The 21356-nt window shown below is 38.9% G+C and overlaps 1 protein-coding gene across 1 annotated transcript; it reads right to left on the bottom strand.

Annotated features, from left to right (window-relative positions):
- Window positions 1–9466: 9466 nt before the first annotated feature.
- On the bottom strand, window positions 9467–13013 carry LOC112168440 (golgin subfamily A member 6-like protein 1). Its single transcript, XM_024305562.2, has 3 exons — window positions 12111–13013; window positions 11543–11659; window positions 9467–11019 (listed from the first exon to the last, which is right to left on the bottom strand). The coding sequence occupies exons 1-3, from the start codon at window positions 12528–12530 to the stop codon at window positions 9814–9816; spliced, it is 1743 nt and encodes a 580-aa protein (XP_024161330.1). The 5' UTR covers window positions 12531–13013; the 3' UTR covers window positions 9467–9813.
- Window positions 13014–21356: the final 8343 nt, after the last annotated feature.

The raw sequence follows: 21356 nt of genomic DNA, 5'->3' as shown, positions 1-21356 counted from the left end.
TGGGGGTTTAATCAAGGAATGGTGAGAAATAGTAGGGATCCAGTCATTGTCCCATATGCTCACAGAAGCCCCATTACCAATCCTCCAGTGTAGACCAGCCTCCAACACAGGTCTAGCTTCCATGATGCTCCTCCATGAGTATGAAGGTCCCCCCATGTCAGCGGTAAGAAAAGATCCATTCGGGTAATACACCACTTTGAATACTTGAGCGATAAGTGAGTTTGGACGGGTCAAAAAATGCCAGCCCTGCTTAGCTAACATGGCAAGATTATAAGCGTGTAAATGTTTAAAACCCATACCTCCTTGAGCTTTAGGGAGACACATTCTCTCCCAGGACCTCCAATGAATACTACGCTTTCCATCTGAGCTGCCCTAGAAAAACTAACAAGACATATGTTGAAGATCATCATAAAGCGATTTGGGTAAAGCATAGCAATTCATAACGTAGTTTGGTAATGTTTGAGCAACCACCTTAATAAGCAACTCCCTGCCCCCAACACTCAGGATCTTAGTTCTCCAACTAATAATTTTTTGGTGAGACGTTCCTTCAAGTAGGCAAAAATAACAGTCTTATTATGCCCTACATGTATAGGAAGCCCTAGATATAAACCATGCTCCTTAACACATTCAACTCCCAAAAAAGTAGCTAAATGATTCCTCTGATCTAAGCTAACATTACTACTGAACGCCACACTAGACTTTTGAAGGTTGACATGTTGTCTTGAGGCCTGAGCATAAATGGTTAGAGTATTCTTGAAGGCTTGACACTCCGGAACAGACGCTTCCCCAAACAGGAAGCTATCATCAGCGAACAATAGATGATGGATAGTGGGAGCAGAAAGAGCTAAGGTAATTCCCTTAACAATTCCACGTTGAACAGATGAAGATATCAAAGCCGAGAGACCCTCTGCACAAAGAATGAAAAGATATGGGGAAAGTGGATCGCCTTGCCTGATTCCCCTAGTTGGTAACACAAAACCTGTAGGAGAGCCATTGATCAATACAGAATAACTAACCGATTTCACCATAGCCAACACAACCTAGACCCAACTCTGACAAAAACCCAACTTAAGAAGGACTGCCTCGAGATAATGCCATTCTAATCGATCATAAGCTTTAGAAATATCCAATTTGAGAGAGAAAAAGCCATCAACCTGTCTCCGGAGCTTCTTCATAAAGTGAGCTATTTCTGTAGCCACTAAGATATTATCAGAGATCAAGCGCCCAGGAACAAAAGCGCTTTGCAGAGGAGAGATAACCTGAGGAAGGATAGTCTTCAATCTGTTTGCCATGACCTTGGAAGCAACCTTGTAGACAACGTTACACAAGGCAATAGGTCTCAAATTAGAGACTAACTTAGGTTCTTTAATCTTTGGAATCAAAGTAAGGTGGGTGAAATTGGATTCTTGTGAAATCTGACCCGTACTGAGAATCTCTCTAACAGCCATACACACATCCTTCTCAACAATGTTCCAGAACTTCTGAAAGAAACACGGGGACATATCGTCTGGCCCCTGAGACTTAGAGGGATGCATTTGGAAGAGGGCTTTTTTTATCTCCCCATCCGAGTAAGGTGCGATAAGCTGTTCATTCATGACAAGCGAAACGTTAGGCTGCAAGCAATCCAATACCACATCCATGGCCGCTGGATCCGAGATGTTTGCCCTAAAGATAGACTCGTAGTACTTAATAATCAGTTCATTAATTTCTCCCGGGTTGGTAGTCTACTGCCCATCATCCTTTACTAGACCCTTGATCCGGTTTCAGGCTCTTCTATTAGAAGCTCGTCTGTGGAAGAAGGCCGTGTTCAGATCCCTATCCTTAAGCCACTGAACTCGTGATATCTGCCTCCAGAATGTTTCATTAGCAGAGAGTAACTCATTTAGACGAAACTGCAATGCTTTTTGCAATTCAAAATGACTCGGTTCAAAACCTTGCTGCATCAGATCCTCCAGCTTTCTTTGAATCAACCTCATCTCCGTTTGTCTTTGTTGGAAAACTCCAGAATGCCAACGCATAAGAAGTTGACCTGTCTGCTTTATCTTTCAATCCACTTGCATCATTGGTTCCCCTATAGTTGGGAGCATCCAACCTTGTTGGACCACATTCGAACAATCTCCATGCTGCAGCCACATCTCCTCAAAGTGAAATTGCTTTTGATTTCGATACTGAACAGCTATATCTGGCATAACTTCAATAAGGATGGGACAATGATCAGACCGACTAAGGGGAAGAGTAATGCATCTAGAGAACGGATACAAACCTCGCCATTGCACATTCTGGCAAGCTCTATCAAGTCGCTTCTTTATGAAACGATTCAACCACGTAAACTGGGGACAAATGAAACCCAAATCGAATAACTCGCAATCAACCAGGGCTTGACGAAAGAGATCCATGTGCGAGAGGATCTCATTGAAGTCACTAGCAACAAGCCAAGGAAGACAAACTTGCGCCGCTAGGGTTCATAATAGATTCCAAGTAGTAGTACGATTCGCTGCTGCAGCAACCCCATAAATACCTGTAAAACAAAACTCTTCTGCAGAGCCTCTGACACCCACCTCTGCATCAATATGGTTAGCAGAATAATGCCTGAGACGAACATGAACTTCATTAAGCCAGAAGAGTGTCAAACCATGACAATCGTCCTCTTTCGGGGCACATACTACGCCGTCAAAACCGATTCGTCCACGAACTGTTGTGAGCAGATCCGGAGATGCGAGGGTTTCAGAGAGAAAGACCAAACTAGGGTTCTGTTGCCGAACAATACTCACCAGGGCATCTTGAGTTTCAATGTTATTCAGGCCCCGACAATTCCAAGCAATAATCTTAAAAGCTTGCATGGGAAATTCAGAAGAGTGATGACCATCACCGGCTAGTAGATGGGCTAGACGAGAGGGAGAGCTCTCCTAGGGTTTTTCACATTTTAAGGCTTTTTTACTTCGAAAGTATATCCAACATGCTACATTTTAGTTATAGTTTAGTATGATTTAATTCCCATTTGGTGCAATTAGCAAATTGATAGACTCCATTTTTATATTATTTCACTTTCTGAAACCATTCTTTATTACCCATCTGGCATCTGTGTCCATCTTTCTCTTTCCTTTACCTCCACTCAATATTTTCAACAAATTTTATTTCTAGATTAGTTTTCACCATCAACTTAAAATTTGGAACAAACTTACAAAGAAGTTGAATTTCAGAAGTTGGTGATGAAAACCAGATCAGGAAGTGTTGGAGGTGAAAAATTCCGTAGAGGAGTTTGACCCAACAATTAATGCGGACTGGAGCGGAAGCTGACCTGGGAACAATCGAGAAGCTTCCCTCGAGCGTTGACCTAGAGTTTGACCGTCGACTGGAGAAGAAGGGGGGGGGGGTACCTGCAGAAAACCCTCTGATGCCTAAGTCAGTACGTTTCTCAATAGTGGAGTACAACAAGTTCGAATTCCCTGATTTACCTTGATGTCGAGCCGCCTATTTATATGTGTACTTTGCCATGGGCTGCAAGTAAACTTGCACAGCAAGTCGCGATGACTTGAGCGGCACACCACCATTAAGGCCATATTCACTCCTGCAATAACCGCCACTTATTGGCAGCCATGATTGCCATACTGAATGCCGCATTTCTCATCGCATTTACAGCTACATTAATTGTTGCATTTACTGCTGCCATTACTTCTCTTTAATTGTCTTGGTTGTAGGGTCAAATTTGTTGACCATGCCCACAGGAAGAAGGAAAAAAGAGGGAGAGAGAGAGAGGGAGGGGGAGAGAGAGAGAGAGAGAGAGAGAGAGAGAGAGAGAGAGAGAGAGAGAGAGAGACTTGGATGGCTATTTGAATTGAATATAGGCAATCTAGAACCTGTGACAAAGATAGATAACAAGTCATCCTATTGGGTTGCCGGAGCATCCATTACCAAAACAAGGGTTGCAACTTTTCTCCGTAGATGTTACGAAGATGGCTGATGTATTTTTATGTCGGATATATATATATATATATATAGAGGCCCGTTCTGAAGCGGATGTCCGCACTTCGCTAAAGTGCGGACGGCGATGCAGCGGAGGCGTTCCAGGCGGCGGCGGCGGCGCGCGGCTTGTAGGAGGGAGGCCGGAGGCATCTTGGACTGTTCTGGGCAGTGTTCACGGTCGGAGGAGGTCGGGGTTGCAGGTTCTGGGCAGCAACCCGACCTGCAACTGCAGGTTTTCTGGGCAGCCCTCCAACGACGTCGCCGGCGACTCCACCTACTGCAGACGGCTCCGCCCGACCCCTGGCGTCCTTCCGGAAACCCTCGCCCCTCCGTCGCGCCCCGAGCCGAGCTGCAGCAGCGCCGTCCGCACTTTAACGAAAGTGCGGACGTCCTCTTTGGAACGCCTCCGTATATATATATAACGGAAAAAGGAATTCAAGAGGAATACATAGATGCTTAAGATACCATAAATTGTTCACATATGTTAAGATACACGCAATACCTGCCAAGTTTGTCACGTAAACAACTTAAAGTGACTATGACTTCCATATGCAACCCTAAGGTAAAATATCCATTCAAATAGATTTGCACACAGCCCATAAACCGAACTGGCACTAAGCTTGTCTCTATAACAATTTGATAGTTCTAAAGAAATTAAGAATAAATAGACTAAAGCTTGAGAGAACATCAACTTTTTTTTTTTTTTGAGATGAGAGAACATCAACTTTGGTTCAAATTAAGATCGCAATTCAATCTATAAGTGTCAATTTCAAATTAATGGGCATAAGTACCCCTAACTACAAGCAGAGAGATATAATTCTTACTAGGAAGAAGGCTATCTGTGATGGTAAAGTCCACTGGACACTCAACATCATCAAGTTCATTTTCAATTCTTGGTGACACTAAGAAAAGAGTTGTATAATACTTGGAGAACTAGCGGCACTGCCGGCGCACATATAGGGAACATGTCTTGGGAAAAATACCAGTGAATTAAGAACCAATAACTGTACGTTGACTAAAATATCAGATTACAATTACATGCTTATTTACAACAAACTGAGCCTTCAAAAATAGGAGATTTATAGCTAAGCAATAACTAACTCTCCTAGCTATAAAAAAATGATACAAACTAATATGAGTAATGTCAATTCAGGTAAATCATTGATTCGTTGCATAAGGCCTGGTGTTAAGTTTTATTTGTCCTTACATCAGCTGTATCTGAAACATGAGGCCTCGACTTGGACTCTGTAGTCTGTAGTATCGATAACCTTCGCTCAAGGAAAGGTAGGATTAGGTCGTACACTCCATGAGGATAGTTCCAAGGCTGGAAATGTCTACCTCTCCTGTGTGTAATATTTTTATATGACAAGCTCCTATAATAGTATTTATTTTCTCATCAATCAAGAATGGAAATTTACTAAATAAAAAGTTAAAGCTAGGAAAAGTAAAACCCACGGTTGTGCCCACCAGAAACTCAAAGAGCAAACCCACCTGCGCGCTATTCTTCGTTTGGGAAGGAAACAGAAACCGGCAACACTTTCTCTCTGCGCAAACAAACCCAACAGGAATTAGTAGTCCAAGGCCGGCAACCCGCGTTCTATCCATAGATTTGCCCCCTGTCCATTTGCATTTACAACACACATGAGGGGTGCCAATGATTTGAGCTTTGTTCATAGTGCTAATGGAACTAGTGATGAACATGACTCCGTTTATATTTTGAATCCTTGCACTTGGGAGCTCTTCAATCTTCCCCATGTTACTAATCGAAGAGCCCATCATATCTTCCACTTTGGGTTCAGTGCTTCTGCGAATTCAAAACGCAAGTCCTAATAGCAAGTTCACCCGTTGGGTCACCAGGTCACTCACTATTCACTGCTTTTTAGCTTTAATTTCCACCATCTGGGTCACGGACACAGTTTTCATGGTGACCTCGGTCACCAGGTCACTTTGTAGGTCATAATGGTGACCCAGAAAGTGACTCCGGGTGACCCAGGGCACAAAATACACTGTACCCGTGACCCAGAGGGTGAAATTAACATTAAAAAGTAGTGAATAGTGGGTGATCTGGTGACCCAACGAGTGAACTTGCTCTAAGGAAGAGAAAAAAAAAAAAAGTAAGCCTAAGCGAACAATATATATGACTATCACTTACAGATTTTTTTTTGGTCATAAATCACTTACAGATAAGATGCTAAGAAACTGTAGCTATGATGTGTCCTTTTAAAACTTGGAAATTATTCTATGCACCGACGGTGCAAATCACCTAACACTTATAAAATGATCTCAATTCTTGATATTTATAATTAATATTTTTATTAATAACCTAAGAGTATTTAATATAATCTAACCAGCCATTTATGTCGGTGCAAGTGCACGTCGGGGCATTGAATCCTCCGCTATCAAGAATTCAAGATCCATCAACAAACACAACCCCCAAAGTTGAAATTTATATTTAAATTCCCAATTCAAATTCTTACTACTCTACGAAAACCTAAAATTGTGATGGGTACTGTTTTGGCCCAATACTTAACATCATCACCTCCTTTAATGTACTAGAAATTGACAAGCAACAAACGAAATCATGAGGAAAATAAATTAAAAAACAGTTGAATATGAAATTTTGAAAGAAAATGAGTACTATACAAAGGTTGATTAACATCATCACCTCCTTTAGTATAGAAACAATTGTTGATTAGGATGTATACCAGAGTTTGGTAAATCATTGATTCAATTGAAGAACCAGATGTTAGGCAACTATCATCTACATCTTCATCTTTGGCTTGCGAATTATCAAAAACTTTCACCATCATGTCTCTCTCTACACAACCAAAATCAAATCAAAAGGAGATGATTGTAGTTTGAGCCTATACAAAGGTGCTAGGTCGTGTTTTTATAGCTGAAATAGAAGAGTTTTTAGAAAGGCTGTTTTAGAAGAAACAATGGGCGGCCAGCACACCGCTTTAGGGTTTAGTTGAGCCAAGTGCATGTGAATCTGTTTTTGCAACAATTGGGAAGGAAATTTATTGCTTGGTATTTTGAGTTTTTGTTCCATATACATTTTAATATATACAAATGTGGAAAATTATTCTTTTTAGAAAGTTCATTATATTAATAATTTAGATATGTTCATGAACAAACACAATAATTTATTTTTAATAGAATTAAGAATGCGTAGTGACTCCTTTACTAGAAAACTAGTAAAGTTTATGGAAATTCGGTGTTTGAAATTGTAACTTTGTAAGGAAACTATGTACTACAAATTAAAACAGGCAACTCTCATCTCAAATAATTACCCTCTCACGAAGACAAGTGGTAAATGGCACTCGTAGTACAAGCGTTATGTACACTTTAAAAAAAAAAAAAAAAAAAAAAAAAAAAACCCTTAGCCCACCCCACCCTTACGTCAATGAGAATCGAACCCATGACCTTTACAATGTTGGAATTATGTACACATTTGTTTGCATGCATGATAAATTGAAACCTTTGGCGCCCTTAGGGTTGGGATTACGATATTCTAATCTAGCTAGAGCACCATAGGAATTTTTTTCTCATTCTTCCTGGACCTCTCTTTTTTTTTTCTTTGAGAATGATTCACAGGCCTCCTTAGAGTCTTCTTAGTGCCACAAGGGCAACGCACACCATTTTGGCTCTTTTGGGGTTCTTGTCCAATCATTTTGATGATGTACTGAGTATTGGTGCAAACATAAGAGTATGACATGAAAAATAGGAGTAATGGCAGTCACGCAAGCGACTTGGAAGCCTACAAAGTTTTACAGCAAATGCCGTAGACATAAAGGTAACTTTGAAATGGCACCTCAAGCTAAGTTTTCAAATTATCACATTTTAATTATCATTGTGTGTATATACTTATTAAAAACTCTTCAAGCTATTTAAGTTTGCTCTCAAACACCACCCTTGAATGATTTAGTGCTTTAGATTTCTGTTTTGGGATTTTCGGATTTTTTTTAAGTCTTTTTTTTTTCTTCTTCAGTTGAATCATTTGTTGTTGGCTCTCAAGTTTTAAGATGTACCCTAAACAAAATGTCATAATATTGAAAACTTGCAACTGATATGTTATACATCAAGTTCATTTTCAATTCTTGATGACACTAAGAAACGAGTTGTATAATACTTTGAGAACTGGTGGCACACAGGTTTTGTAATTTATGGCATAACTCAATTCAATAAGTAATTAGTTACATTTAACAAAAACTTAAATTTAACTTAGATTGAGGTATTCTGTTGGAGCATAACTCAATAAATAATTAGTTACATTCCAATTTTAGCTATTTTTAGATATGCAAATAGCTATCATTGTTGGAGATGTTCTAAATGGAGAGGGTATTTTCCTAACCCAATTCTAACATGAACAAGAGCATAAGCTCATTCACAGCTCAACAATATCGACAAAATATGATTTTGTGATGTCAAGATTAGATTTTAGTTGTTTTTTTTTTGTCTATCCCAAAAATAGAAGTTTATGTTTTAGTGCAAATTTCTCAAAAAAAAAAAATTAAAATTAAAATGTTGCACTTTTAGAGAAATTGTTGAGAGAACACGAGGAAAAAGGGACTTCCTCAGGTAGGTTATTATGGCAAAGCATGCTTATATGGTTGGGGGGCTTTGGCCTTGCTATTTGTCACATTCTGCAATTGATGTAGTACGGTCGTTGGGAAATATCATTCCTCTCACAAACGAGTTGAGAGAATGAAAGGAAGCTGTCCAACGCTTTTCAAAGCTCAACAAAACTTTAACACCACTAAACATGTGCCTTGGTAATATTTCAATGTTGATAATCTATACTATTATTAAGAGAAGATATTTTGTTAACCAAAATCTAAAATTTTGACAAAAGTAATCCTAAAAGATTAAATTACTTTGAGAATAAATTAAATCACAAAGGTAAATACGATAATTATAAAATATATTTCTCTTTAAAAAAATAAAAAGAAATTATCCTACAGCCATTCAGCCAATTTTTCTCTCTCATTATCTCTCTCTGCAATAATTGTTTTATTAAATTCTATTATTTTTTATTTTCTCAAATAAAGAAAAAACTATAATACATGCTGACATGCAGAGCATGTATGCAGAAAGCTAGTGTCTATGAATGAAAAAGGTATATAAAATACAGTATTCCATTAACATAGAAAATTCATTAACTGATTAGTAATTATTTGAGTCCTCTATAAGAGGATTTTAGCTAGATTTTGCATGACATTCTAGCTGTTTTTCTCCGAAATCTCGAGAACTTTATTGAATGAGCATAAAAGCCAACTTTAACCAAGGAAAGTAGAGAGAGTGAGGAAGATGACAATTTCTTCTAGCTGAAACCTGATACTTGAGAGGCTTGTGAAGAACTCAAGAGGTTGAGTTGGAGGGTTTGTATTCTGACAATTGATGAGAAGAAAATGTATTCTTACTTCGACTAAATAATTGAATCAGTTATGATTTATATAAAACGGTCACTATCTTAGGGATTCCTAAAACATGCTCAAATAGTAAAGACTAAAATTTTACAAATAAATTATACTGAATTCATATAGCATCGTATAAAAATTGTATATACAATTGATCTATCTGTAACATTGAATTTGATTGATGCAAGCAATTTAAGTAGTGGAAAGCTTTGAAGAAAGAAAACAAGAGAAGCATTCTCAGAGAAATTATATAACATATGAGACAATTATGTTTTTAACCTTGGCAGTGGTATCCTCTAATGTTAGCTAGGGGTTTGAATCACTCTTTGGCAAGGCCGTATAACTTCCTCATTAAATGATTTCATTCTCGCGGATCCTTCATAGGCAAGCATTGGTACTGGCAATTTGCAGTGGCAAAGCATTGAACTGGTCATACTTTTGAATCATATAAGATATGGTCTAAGAGACATACAGCAGATCCATTTTTCTTGATTTCAGTTTCGTGTTCTTGTGTTTGATGCCCATCTGCATGTTCTTGAGTTTTTGAGCCAAATCCCCAATCAATGCCGGTGGAACTTTTGTTTAAGCATATGTTTTCCCATTGTATCTTCTCAGAGAGAGACCTTCTTCCTTTAAATTGTTTATCAACTGAACTCCTTTTTGAATCATCTTCAGCATCATCTCCACAAGCGTAACTCCACTTGTAGCTCCTATTACCATTGTCCATGTTTAGTTCAATGGAATGAAGATCATCACCTGAATCTTCTTCATCACACTCTTCTCTGTATGCAACTTCCATTCCATCGTCTCCTTCCTTTATGCTCTGAAATGACCCAAAATTTATTTTCTTTAAGTAGGCCTCAAGTTCCTTGATTCTTTTGAAGTCTGGAGACTCGCCACTGCCTTCACCCTTATGGGATCTCAAGTAGCCCTCTAGCTCATTCTTCAGTTGCTCAACAGCCGCATTTTTTTCTTCAAAATGGTACTTCGCTTCCGAGAGCTTCATCTGAACTCTCTCCTCGCGCAACACATCTGCTAGCTGAAGCATTTCCCTCTCCTTTTCCACCTCTTCACGAACTTTTTCCGACTCTCTCTTTAGTTCTTCAACTTGGGCCCTGTCTTCCCCCATACCTACGGCTAACTCATCACAAACTTGCTCAAAAATCTCTTTTGCTCTCTTCTCCCTCTCAAGTTCTTTTGTTGCCTTTGACAGAGCTACATTTTTATCTTCCAGTTCTTTGCCAAGCTTTTTGTTCAACCGTTCTGTTTGTTTTCTCAGCTTCTTCTCTACTTCAAGTTCTTCTGCTATGCATGCTACAGCAGCACGTATTTTCTCTCGCTCCTTTCTTTTCCAGGCTGCCTTTTCTTCTGCAAAATGCTTCATGAGGTACTCAATTTCTTTGCAGTTTGACCTCTGTTCTCGGATCAATTGATGAACCTGGACGCGCGCTCGATCAAGTTCAACTCGTAAGGCTGAGAGCAGGGGCATACTTAGAGAATGCTGCTGCTCTTCAAGACCAGAAACACGAGTTAGAACTTTTACGAGCTCCTTGGATGTAGAAAGGCCATTGCTGACCTCCTTCAAACAGGTCTTAATGCATTTTCGATCAGTTTTTCCATATGATTCATCTTTGACCTGCATATTGTGATATGAAATCAACATGTGCGCTTCTGCAATCAACTGTAGCTTTAACATATATCCAAAGTTTCAAAATTGATTTCATCAAAACTCAAAAGAAATAAAAAAATCTAGATGAAAATGGCTGTGTGCCTTGCAATTTCAACAAAAAATGTACAAAATTGGTCCTTTGAAGATCCAAGAATGAGTCTGACCACAGCAAAGAGAAAAATAAATAAAACGCCAACAGTTTTTTAGGTCCATCGGAATACCGACTGTTTTAAAGTGAAAATGATGTGAGTATGTGATAGACTGAGAGGTATCAACTTTTGAAAAATCTACTAGTCCTTGAAAAGTTGAAAATGACAAATGAGGAAACTATTTTTGAATCTTTATGAGATAACTATTATCAGACAAATCTCTGGGGACCAACTTCCATGCATCACTGTCAACATCTTCTCTTCATTTTATTACAATTAGGCAACACTATGTCCCTGTTTTTAACAATCCTAACAGTTCCCTGATAAAGTAATTGGTTTACCTCAATTACACTGTGACTGCTATGAGTCTCAAACCCTCCCAAGTAGTGATCAGTCGGTTGAATTCTCTGAGAAACCGACAATCTTCTCTCGTGTGCACCTCCAGATCCAGCTTTTCTCTGCAAAATTACCAAAACCAAAATAAACTTTTAATTCAATTTAAAAAAGAAAAGAAAAAATTACTACCCTTCAATCATCATCATGAACAGAACTCTTTCTGCTAGAGAAACTATACAGAGTTCTAATCTGCAGACCAGAAAATAAATATTAGAGTTCTGCAGTGCACTCTCATTTGGCATTTCGGCTCATGAATATGATATTTGTATTACTATCTGATATGGAAATACAAACAAAAAAAAATATATCCAAATCCTCGGACATAAATCCAGTGCACAAATAGAAACATTCTCCAACATAGCAAGTAACAACTCAACCTTAAATAGTCAACAAGAAACAGAGTTCTTTCCAACTACACTGGAATCTAAAATGGAAACACAACAAAAATGTTATCAAAATTATCAGACCAATGTCGATCACAGTGAGATAAAAAAAAAGGAAGAATAATCCCACCTCTGAAATAGGAGAATAAGATGGATCTGGGATTTTTGGCGGCATTTGAGCAATACCCTCTTCCTCTTTGATTTTAGAATCTTTGCTTTTCACATCAGGGACTTCATTGATCTCCCACAACGTAGCGGCGAGCTTTCTTGCTGAGACCGACATGACTTCCTTCCCTTTCCCGTCGTCCTTGGAATGCTGCTGACCCTTCTGCTTCTTCGGCATGGTGGCGCAATTGGGCGGCGATCTGGGGCTCGTTGAAGTCTTCCAAGTTGGCACCGGCGTACTCGACCCGGCTCGCTTCCCGACGAGAATGGCCCGCTTCAACCTGTACCTACGCACCAAGGAAGACGAGGACGAAGACGAACAGCCTCGCTTCCTGATCTTGCTGCATTGCCTCTCGATCAAGTCGTGGCGGTTCTGCAAAGACATATGGGAGTAATCGGTATCTGGGTTTTGATCTTGGAGGGCAATGATGGCGACCCAGTTGGGGGGATCTTCAAGATTTTGAGGAATATTTAGGAATAGAGTGAAGGATGGGGAAAAGATGGGGAAGGTGGAAGTACATTGATGATGATAAGGAGGGTGAGCTCATTTGATTTTGCTTTCCATAAGGCAAGTTTTTCAAAGTGTCAGCCTTGAATTCAGTGATTGAAAAAGTGTGGGAAGACTGTCAAAGATTCTGGGCAGGCAGAGGGTCTTAAAGAAGATCAAGGGAAGCTTGGAAAGGTGTCAAAGGCTGTGTCTCTCAGTCTCTCTGTGTGTGATAAAAATGGAAGCTTTAAAAATCTTTAATTTTGTTGAGAGGGAAAATGGAAAAGTGGGGAGAGAGTGATAGTTGGGGGACTTTGGAAACTTGGGGAGTTGGGATGGGGAGAGTTTTCTTCTCTTCTTCTTAATTCTCATTCACTCATTGATTTCACTTCCCAATTTTTTTTATTAAATAAAAAAACACAAAGGCAAGATGATGTGGCAAACATGTGAACCAAAATGCATTCAATCAGGATCCTGCATGTGTAATTGTGAGATGTGAAGGCCTACAAATATTGACTAGGTTCTGAGCATTTCCATTTACATTTGTCTCTTTCCTCTCTGTGCTGGAATGTTCTTCTTTTCCTGCCTAATTCCTCTTGGATCTTGCAACTTCTGCTCACAGACCTTCCTCAATAATTTTTTTTTTTTTCATTTATTTTCTGTGATTTTTATTTTTTATTTTTCTCTAATAAATTCTACATCCAAAAACGTTAATCAAGAGAGAAATGACATGAAAGTGTTAATCTTATCTTATGAAATTTATCAATCATGATGTTAAATGTTTGGGGAATTATTCGCAAAATGTCAAAAGTACACATAACGTCTAAGTTAGTGGTTAGGGTAGGTCTAGCACTCTATCTCTAGCAAAAGATGTGACTTATGATAAGCCAATTTGTTTGGATGCTTTTAATTGATAGATTCATTTCTCTTTTGATGTAACAAAAGAAATTTATATTTAACTATAGTAACAAGGGCAATAATAGAGTAAGAGTCTCATGTTTGCTAAGTCTAATTATTGAGATAAAAAAAAAACACTAATCAAGAAGAATTTAAAAAATCAATAATTTTTCTCAACAGTTAAAATGTGTTGCTATAAGATTTGAAATACATTGCTTTTTGGCCTAAACAAATTTTCGATGTTGGTTTTTAGTACTTTTTTAAGGGATTTAAGTTTGAGACTTCTTTCAACAAACTGAATAGAAATACTATCAAACCAAATATTAGTTAGTATTTTGTTGTTTGGAAAATTCTACAATGTGTTAACGTATGACATGCATGCAATTGCCTTAAAAGTGGTAAAATGAGTCCTCAAAATAGTAATATTAGTCCTCAAAGTAGTAACATGAGAAGTGGTAAATTTTCTTAGTTACCACATGAGTCCTCAAAATAGTAATGTTAGTCCTCAAACTGGTAACATGAGTCCTTAAAGTGGTAAATTTTCTTAGTTTACCGTATAAGTCCTCAAAATAATAATATTAGTCCTCAAAATGGTAACACGAATCCTTAAAGTGGTAAAAATAGTTGATGTATGAGAAATATTAACATACCATAGCTTTACCATGCTTGCTTTGGTATCAAAATAACATATAGTATTAACCTGGTCAAGTTTTAGGCTTACCGGGATGCTCTCCATTATAGGCAACGGATTTTAGCAAAGTCAATGACAATTAGGTCATCATTCATCTTGGGCATATACTTGACTGTGTATGTTTCAACAAACCATCGTTATGAAGTTTTTCAATCAATTTGGGAATTAAAGAGTTTTATTCCAAATTGCATGATCAAAGATGGCCGGTTCTTATTTACTTTTGTTACCTTAATGAAAAACGAGAAACGTTTTATAACTTTGGTTGTGCTCCTATCTTTTGGGGAGATTATAACAGGACTGTGGGAGGCAACAAGGCTTGACAACTCCCAATGTTGATCTTTATTTCAAAGTGGGTGACGGATTTTGTGGCGATTGTTGTAATGGCGTAATGCTACAAAAACATTATAAAAAAAAATTATGCATTCAAAAAAATAAAATAAAGAAAACAAATGATTGCATCTCGATGTGTGTAAATGTTCCAATATGCAAAGCAGGTCAAAGAGAAGAACTATAAAAAGTTAGATTTTCCAACAAATCATGAACTTGGAAAATTACAGAAACCAATAGGCAATCTTGGGTTAACTAACTAATTCATATTTATAATTTAATAATTGACAACATCTTATCATCAAAGCCAGTACAGGTCACAAGATCTCTCAATCAATCAATCAAGCAAGCCCTAAGAAAGGTTCTTAAGAGAAAAATCGATCAAGATACAAGCCAATGAGGTGGGACCCTACTAACGGCTCAATATGTTTTGGAATTGTTGGAGTTTCCTCGCTGTATTTGGCCTTTGGAGCTTTACACAAAAAACAAATCTTATAAAAACACCCACATAATTGCTTGTTCCAGGGTCCCCACGTCTGTGCCCCCATATGATCCTGTCCTCTGTTTTTCCATTGAATCATCTCATTAATGGTGTTGTTTGTGGTCCTTGGGAGCTTCCTGGTTCGAATTTTTTTGAAAAAAAATCCAACTGAAGCTACAATGCCACAAGATGTGTTGAGAAGGACAGAAGCAGTAGGAGCATGGATGCTACAATCAAAGAACCATGTTACTGAATGGCCTAGCAAAGCTGGTGAAATGAAATAAAACTAAATATAAGGGTAGGGTTCATGCACATGTATGTATCACCAAATGTGGTGGTGGAGTGAAGGATAGAAAATTCATGTCGAAGATTCCTCGATAGAAATAAGATTAGATTATCATTACATTTAAAAGAAGGAAAATTTTACGGTACCGATACATCCGGTAGACTAGTTCAATATAGAGGTAAGCTAGCTCAATACAAGGGTAGACTGACTCCATGCATAAGTAGACTAGTCTACCCTTGTACCGAGCTAGTTTACTTATGTATTGCACTCATCTAATTGATGTATCGGTACATTAATATACCACAGACGATCTCTTAAAAGAATAATATGTAAATCAAGTGAATTTGAAGTTAAAATAAACTTTACTACCTACTTAACTCATTTTGGATACAATGAAATCAATTGAAGTATTTAGCTAATGTGGATTTTTTTTCCTCACCTAGCTTTGCTAGGGTTTGCTCGACGGCAGACCGTCTTTGACAAAATCTTCCAAATTGCCGGTGGCAGTGAACCTATGACTATGAGGGCAGGGTGTTGTTCCCTTCCCTTATCTGGTTGGATTGAGGGTAGTGACGGTGGAGTCTTCCTCCAACGTGTTTCCATAATTTTTCTTCTTTTCATTTCTTCTCGTTTTGGTGAGGAATTGGTGGTGGGCGTTCATGCTTTTGGGTCTGTCGAGATCTTCTGGCTTGTGGTAGGACTTGGAGTCTGGAGTCGATTTAGGATTTGTGGTGAAAATTTGCTACAGATGCGGTGGATTGTGGTTTTTGGTCGAATGTGAGTGGTAGAGTTCATTTGGAAATCGACACTTACTGGGCGGCTTGGCTGGAGATAGACGGCTTCTGGCGATGCGAAATCGGTTGGTTTGGAGGCTTGGAATGCAGCGGTACTACCAATGGTTTCAAGGCTCCGGATTAGAGGATTGGAGTCAGGATCCCTAGCTCAAGTTCACTGATTCCGCGATGCTGGTCAATCGTGGGTTTGGTGACTAACAGGTGTTGCGGTAGCAATGGGCACGAGATTAATGAAGGTGGCTACGGTGGTGCGGCGGCCTCCATCTCTACAAAACTTGGCTTTGGCAGCTGGGCCTTCTAGGATTCTTCCCTTATTTTGGGCTTCACCTGGTTGGTTTGGACTCTCAAGGAATTTAGGGTTTTCCATGGGCTAGGATTGTCTATGGGTTGGGTTGCCCCTTGTGTGGGCTTGGTTGGTTTGGCTCTGTAAGGCCCATAGTTTTGTTTAAATTTTAAAGGTCACAAAAGACTTAGTTTCTTTTATGAATCATTTAACCTACTTCGGAGAACGAGGTTTTTTAAATTAATAAAAGTGCTTATCTCTAAAAATATGGATGTATTGGGAGTATGTTGGGTGCTTATTTGTTTTCTAGAATAAGTTTTTAGTTATACTCTATAAATCGGCTCTTTCTGATGAACTTTAGGGTGTGTCGATTTTGTACTGCTTGCTCAAATTTTAATACAGCTTGACCTTTTACCTAAAAAAGAAGTGAATATGAAGTTTGAATTTTAGTTTAAATACTAATTTGAGGTTGAGGTTGTATTATTTTCACCATTCAAAACAAAAAAAATAATAAAAATTGCATTTGATGCGTCTCTCATCATTCTCTTGCAGTATTTGTAGTCAAACATAGGTCAAATTAATGACTTTGAAATAATAGCATTTAGGGCTTTAATGAAATTAAAAAAAAAAAAAAAAGAATAAGGAGAGTTTTTTTTTTTTTTCAAAAGAGGTTAGCCCTTTATATAGATTCAGTAAGCAGTACAAAAACGAAACATCTCTATGGGATCGACAAAAAGAATCGTTTCTCAGAGTATTGATGCCTATTTTAAAACAAGAACAGGAACCCAATATATCCCCAGTACACCCATCTTTTAGACAATTCATGCACCATTATTCCAAACAAAGATCAGTAACATCTGAAGTAAGAATAAAAAACCCTCAAAGATTATGATCTTTGCGACCTAAAAATTTAAATGCTTTTCAGAAGAGGAGTAGCAGACTCCCATTCCATTTCTACCCGACCCCATGACGTCCACATTACCATTCAAAGCAAGCCTGGTCCAAATAGCCCAAGGTGTGGAAACCCTAAGTGCACCCAATCAAGATATGTTAAGGGCACCCATAGCTTTCTCCATGAAATTCCAAATCAACACCACCGACAACCTGCGTTGCTGCCAGAGGACATCGAAATTGCAGACTACTTTGCCCAACGACAGTAGAACCAGCGCAACCATCTTTGTCCGCCGGTCTACAACTACCAAATTCCAGATCACCACCGCCTCCCCAATACGTCGCCGCCGCATAGCACCAGCATAGATCCGACTGAAGCAGCCCTTCCCAGTCGTTAGCATCTTCAACAAACACATGTCTACACTGAACAGTACAATTGCGGTAATCACCCCAACACCAGTCCGTCCACCTCTAAACCTGACCACATCGTTCTTCACCATTTTGAGATTACCGCTACCATAACCACTTATAGTAACCAAATCCAGGCCAAGAATCCCCGGTCGAAAGCCATCAAAGAGCGGCACCAAAGTCTCCGCAGGCCATCAACCCTTGTCAGCAACCAAATGTTGCTCTGGGCTTGATACACAGTCTCCGAAATTCAAATAACCCCCACACAGCACCGTCAGTTGAACGAAAGCGATGAGAAGTAAGATCCATTTAGCCATAAGGCTAGCAGTGGCCATGGCCAACAAATTTGGGAATTTTGATCGGAAACCGAGAAGTTCACGATTAAACCCTAGCAAAGCGGTTAGGATCAGTTTTTTTTTCTCATATAATTTCTTTTCTTTTCTTTACAATTTTCAAAAAGGAGAAAGTTAATGTGATGCCCCGGAAATTCGTAATTATTTTCCGAGGAATTTCCGGAATCTAATTTATGGTTGTTGGACGGTTTCGTGGCTCGTGGATGGAGCGGAAGTGTTTCGGACGAATTTCTATTTGAAAGGTATGACTTTAGGGGGGGGCTCAAGGTTGACTTTTTATTCGTTGGGATTCTCTGAAAACTTCCTTCACGAAAGTTGTAGAGCGCGTCGATACGAGTTCGTGGACATGTGGAACGCGAGAATCGGAGTTCATATGGGGAAGTTATGGCCATTGGAAGAAATTTCCATTTTGGTATAAATAGAAGTTTCCCGAAAGAGAAACTTACTATTTTCATTTGTTTCCTTTTCCGGAAATCTTTCTCTCTCTCTTCTCTCTCGGCTGCTACCTTCAGTATCTAAGATTTCAGACTGACCCGACCCGGACCCGGTCGATCCGACCCGACCTTTCCGGCGAACTACGACGGTCTCCGGCGACGAAACTTTCCAGATGGGATCGTCTCCTCCGTCTGGTCATCCCTGTGGTGTCCTCTAGCACCGATTCTCGGTGGTGTAGAAGGCGGTGCAGGTTGACGTTTTCGGACCCGATCGGAATTCCTTGTTCCGACGTCGGCAAGGCTTCAAGTCTTCTTGGTTGAACTCAGAACGGCCTCGTTGATCGATCCTTGGTGGTTGTTTGGATCGATTCACGTGAAACTTCGATCAACTCAGTTGGGATTACTGTTCACGGCTTGTGAGGTAGTTTTCGATCCCTTAAGCTTGTTTTCTGACTTCGATCCAGTTATGAAAGTTCACAAGCATGCTTAGATGAAGCTTTTTGATGTTGGGAGTTTTGTGAAATAATGTGTTTTTGGCCGGCGGCGGTGCACCACCATCTGTGGTGGCGTTCCAGCGGTGTTCCGGCCACTTAAGGAACTGTTTCTGTTATTATATATGTTCTACTCGTTGATACGAGCGTTTCGATATATAATATGCAAGTTTTGGAGTTCGTTTGGAATTGTTATGATTTTTGCAGTTTCATACCGACCAATTTATGCTATCCGTGAGGATTTGAGCGTCCGATCGACTTGTGGTTTGGTCACATCGATCGTGGACGTATTCCAGAGACTTTGGGAGGTCTCGGATGTGGTTTCGCCTCGATTGGCGCCACTTTGGGGATTTTAGTTCAAAACAAAGGTTTCGGACTTAAATCGTTTGTGAATTGTTACTGATTTGAGATCATTGGTGAATAGGTGCTTCTAAAAGGTGAATTGGACGAGTTGTTGGTGATAGTGTTAGTTCGGTTCTGTATTGAAGACGCAACGGGATTCTAAGGTGAGTAATCTCACGAAGTTCATTCACGAACGGGAATACCTTATTGTTTTGAGAGTTAATTGGTTAACTGCAAACTGTAGATGGTATTAGTGACATTTCTGAGTAGATGACTATGTGTGTGTGTATATATATATATATATATATATTATGAGATGTATATATATACATACGTATTCATGTATTAGTTGTGGATTGGTGAAACAATATGCATGAAGCGATGCTTTTATTGTTTTGGGTTGTGGCTTTTGGAAAACAATTGGTGGGAAATGGTATTTCTATTGTTTTGAAAAGTGTTTGAGGATTTGAGAGTCACAGGTTGTGATTTCTCCTTTTGAATTGATTTAACGTTTTGATCTGACGACTGGTGGTCTGAGGATTTGAGAGTCACAGGTTGAGATTTCTCCTTTTGATTAATTTGAGGTTTTGATCTGAGGGTCAGGTTGGCCTAAGGATCCGGGGTTGCAGGTTGCATCCTCATGGCAATATTATATCGTAAGATTGAACCTTGGCCGGGTGACAGGTTACGATTCAGTTAGAGCTCTAGTCTGTCTGCCATCGTACTTTAGGGATCTAAGTAGGTTACTTAAGACTCCTGGGTACATATTTTGTCCAGGTTGGACCGATTTGCTGTTTTGTCCAGGTTGGACCTAATTATTGTTTTATCCAGGTTGGATCGATTTATCATATTCTACTTGTTAGGTTAACAATAGGTATGATTTATTTTTGTTGATGCTTTGTCCAGGTTGGACCTATTTGCTGTTTTGTCCAGGTTGGACCTAATTATTGTTTTATCCAGGTTGGATCGATTATCATATTTGAATTGTTAGGTTAACGATTTATATGATTTTGTCACGGTGTGACTTTCGTTGTTTCTTTTGGGAAAAGAGTATTGATTTTGGAAGCATGGTATGTTTTCTTTATTCGCGAGTTGAAAGGTTTTCTTCTTTTTTTTGGCGTGAGTTGTGCATGTGTGTTTTGAGTTACTCATACGGGCTTGCAAAAGCTTACCGGGTTTGTTGTGTGGCAACCCGGTGCACCATTCCAACGGTGTAGGGGTTAATCCTGCAGGTTAGGATAATCGAGGTTGAGGCAGCGAGTTAGCGGCTTCACGGTAGGAAGCCATCTTTGTGACTTTACCTTTGATAAGGACTTCCGTTGTATAGTTACTCTGAGCAGCCTTTACGTTTTATTTTGTTGTTGACAATTTAATTCGTAAGCTTGTGTAATATATAACTCTTTGGATGCGAGTGTATATTAACTTTGAGGGTTCATGACATCAATATGTGTGTAAGTTTAAGGGAAAAAGATTTCAGGTATTTCGTATTGATGACTGGACGTTCACGCATATATAATTATGGGGTTATATATATCGATTTTCATGTGTGTAAAATCAGGGGCGTGACAGTTAAAACTTCAAATTAATTTTTCAGAAGGAAAATAATAAATGAATTCCCTAAGGCCAGCATAAAGATGGAAGAATGTAGTTGAAGGCAAGGTTCTAAAAAACTAGGTGCTAGTTGGGCAGTGACCTAAGGACTAGCGCCTAGGGGGCTAAGTGGATTTTAATTATTTTTAATTATTTTTATGACATAAAATTAATATATAATAGTATCAATCATACTTATTATTAGCAAAAAAAAAGAAGCAATTAATGAGGGGACACAGCTTGTTCTACCTGTACCAATCAGAAATTCGAAAATGAATATACCCGTTGGGTCATTGGGTCAGATACTGTTCACTGTTTTTTTTTTTTTTTTTTTTTTAAATGTTTATTTCCATCCTCTGAGTCATTAGGTTTGTTTGGTGACCTACAAATTGACCTGGGGTGAAACTAACCCAGATCAGTTTATAGGTCACGAAACTAACCCAGGTCAGTGTGGAA

Source organism: Rosa chinensis, chromosome 5 (assembly GCF_002994745.2).
Source record: "Rosa chinensis cultivar Old Blush chromosome 5, RchiOBHm-V2, whole genome shotgun sequence".
NCBI lineage: Eukaryota > Viridiplantae > Streptophyta > Magnoliopsida > Rosales > Rosaceae > Rosa > Rosa chinensis.
The sequence above is the reverse complement of the archived record's forward strand: the minus strand, read 5'-3'. Positions and strand labels throughout refer to the sequence as shown.

Excerpts from the sequence above, each read along its gene's own strand:
- LOC112168440 (XM_024305562.2), bottom strand. The coding sequence starts at position 12,530 with ATGTCTTTGCAGAACCGCCACGACTTGATCGAGAGGCAATGCAGCAAG. Across the intron at positions 11,660-12,110 it reads CTTATTCTCCTATTTCAGAG|AGAAAAGCTGGATCTGGAGG; the intron begins GTGGGATTATTC and ends GTAATTTTGCAG. Across the intron at positions 11,020-11,542 it reads GCAGTCACAGTGTAATTGAG|GTCAAAGATGAATCATATGG; the intron begins GTAAACCAATTA and ends CACAATATGCAG.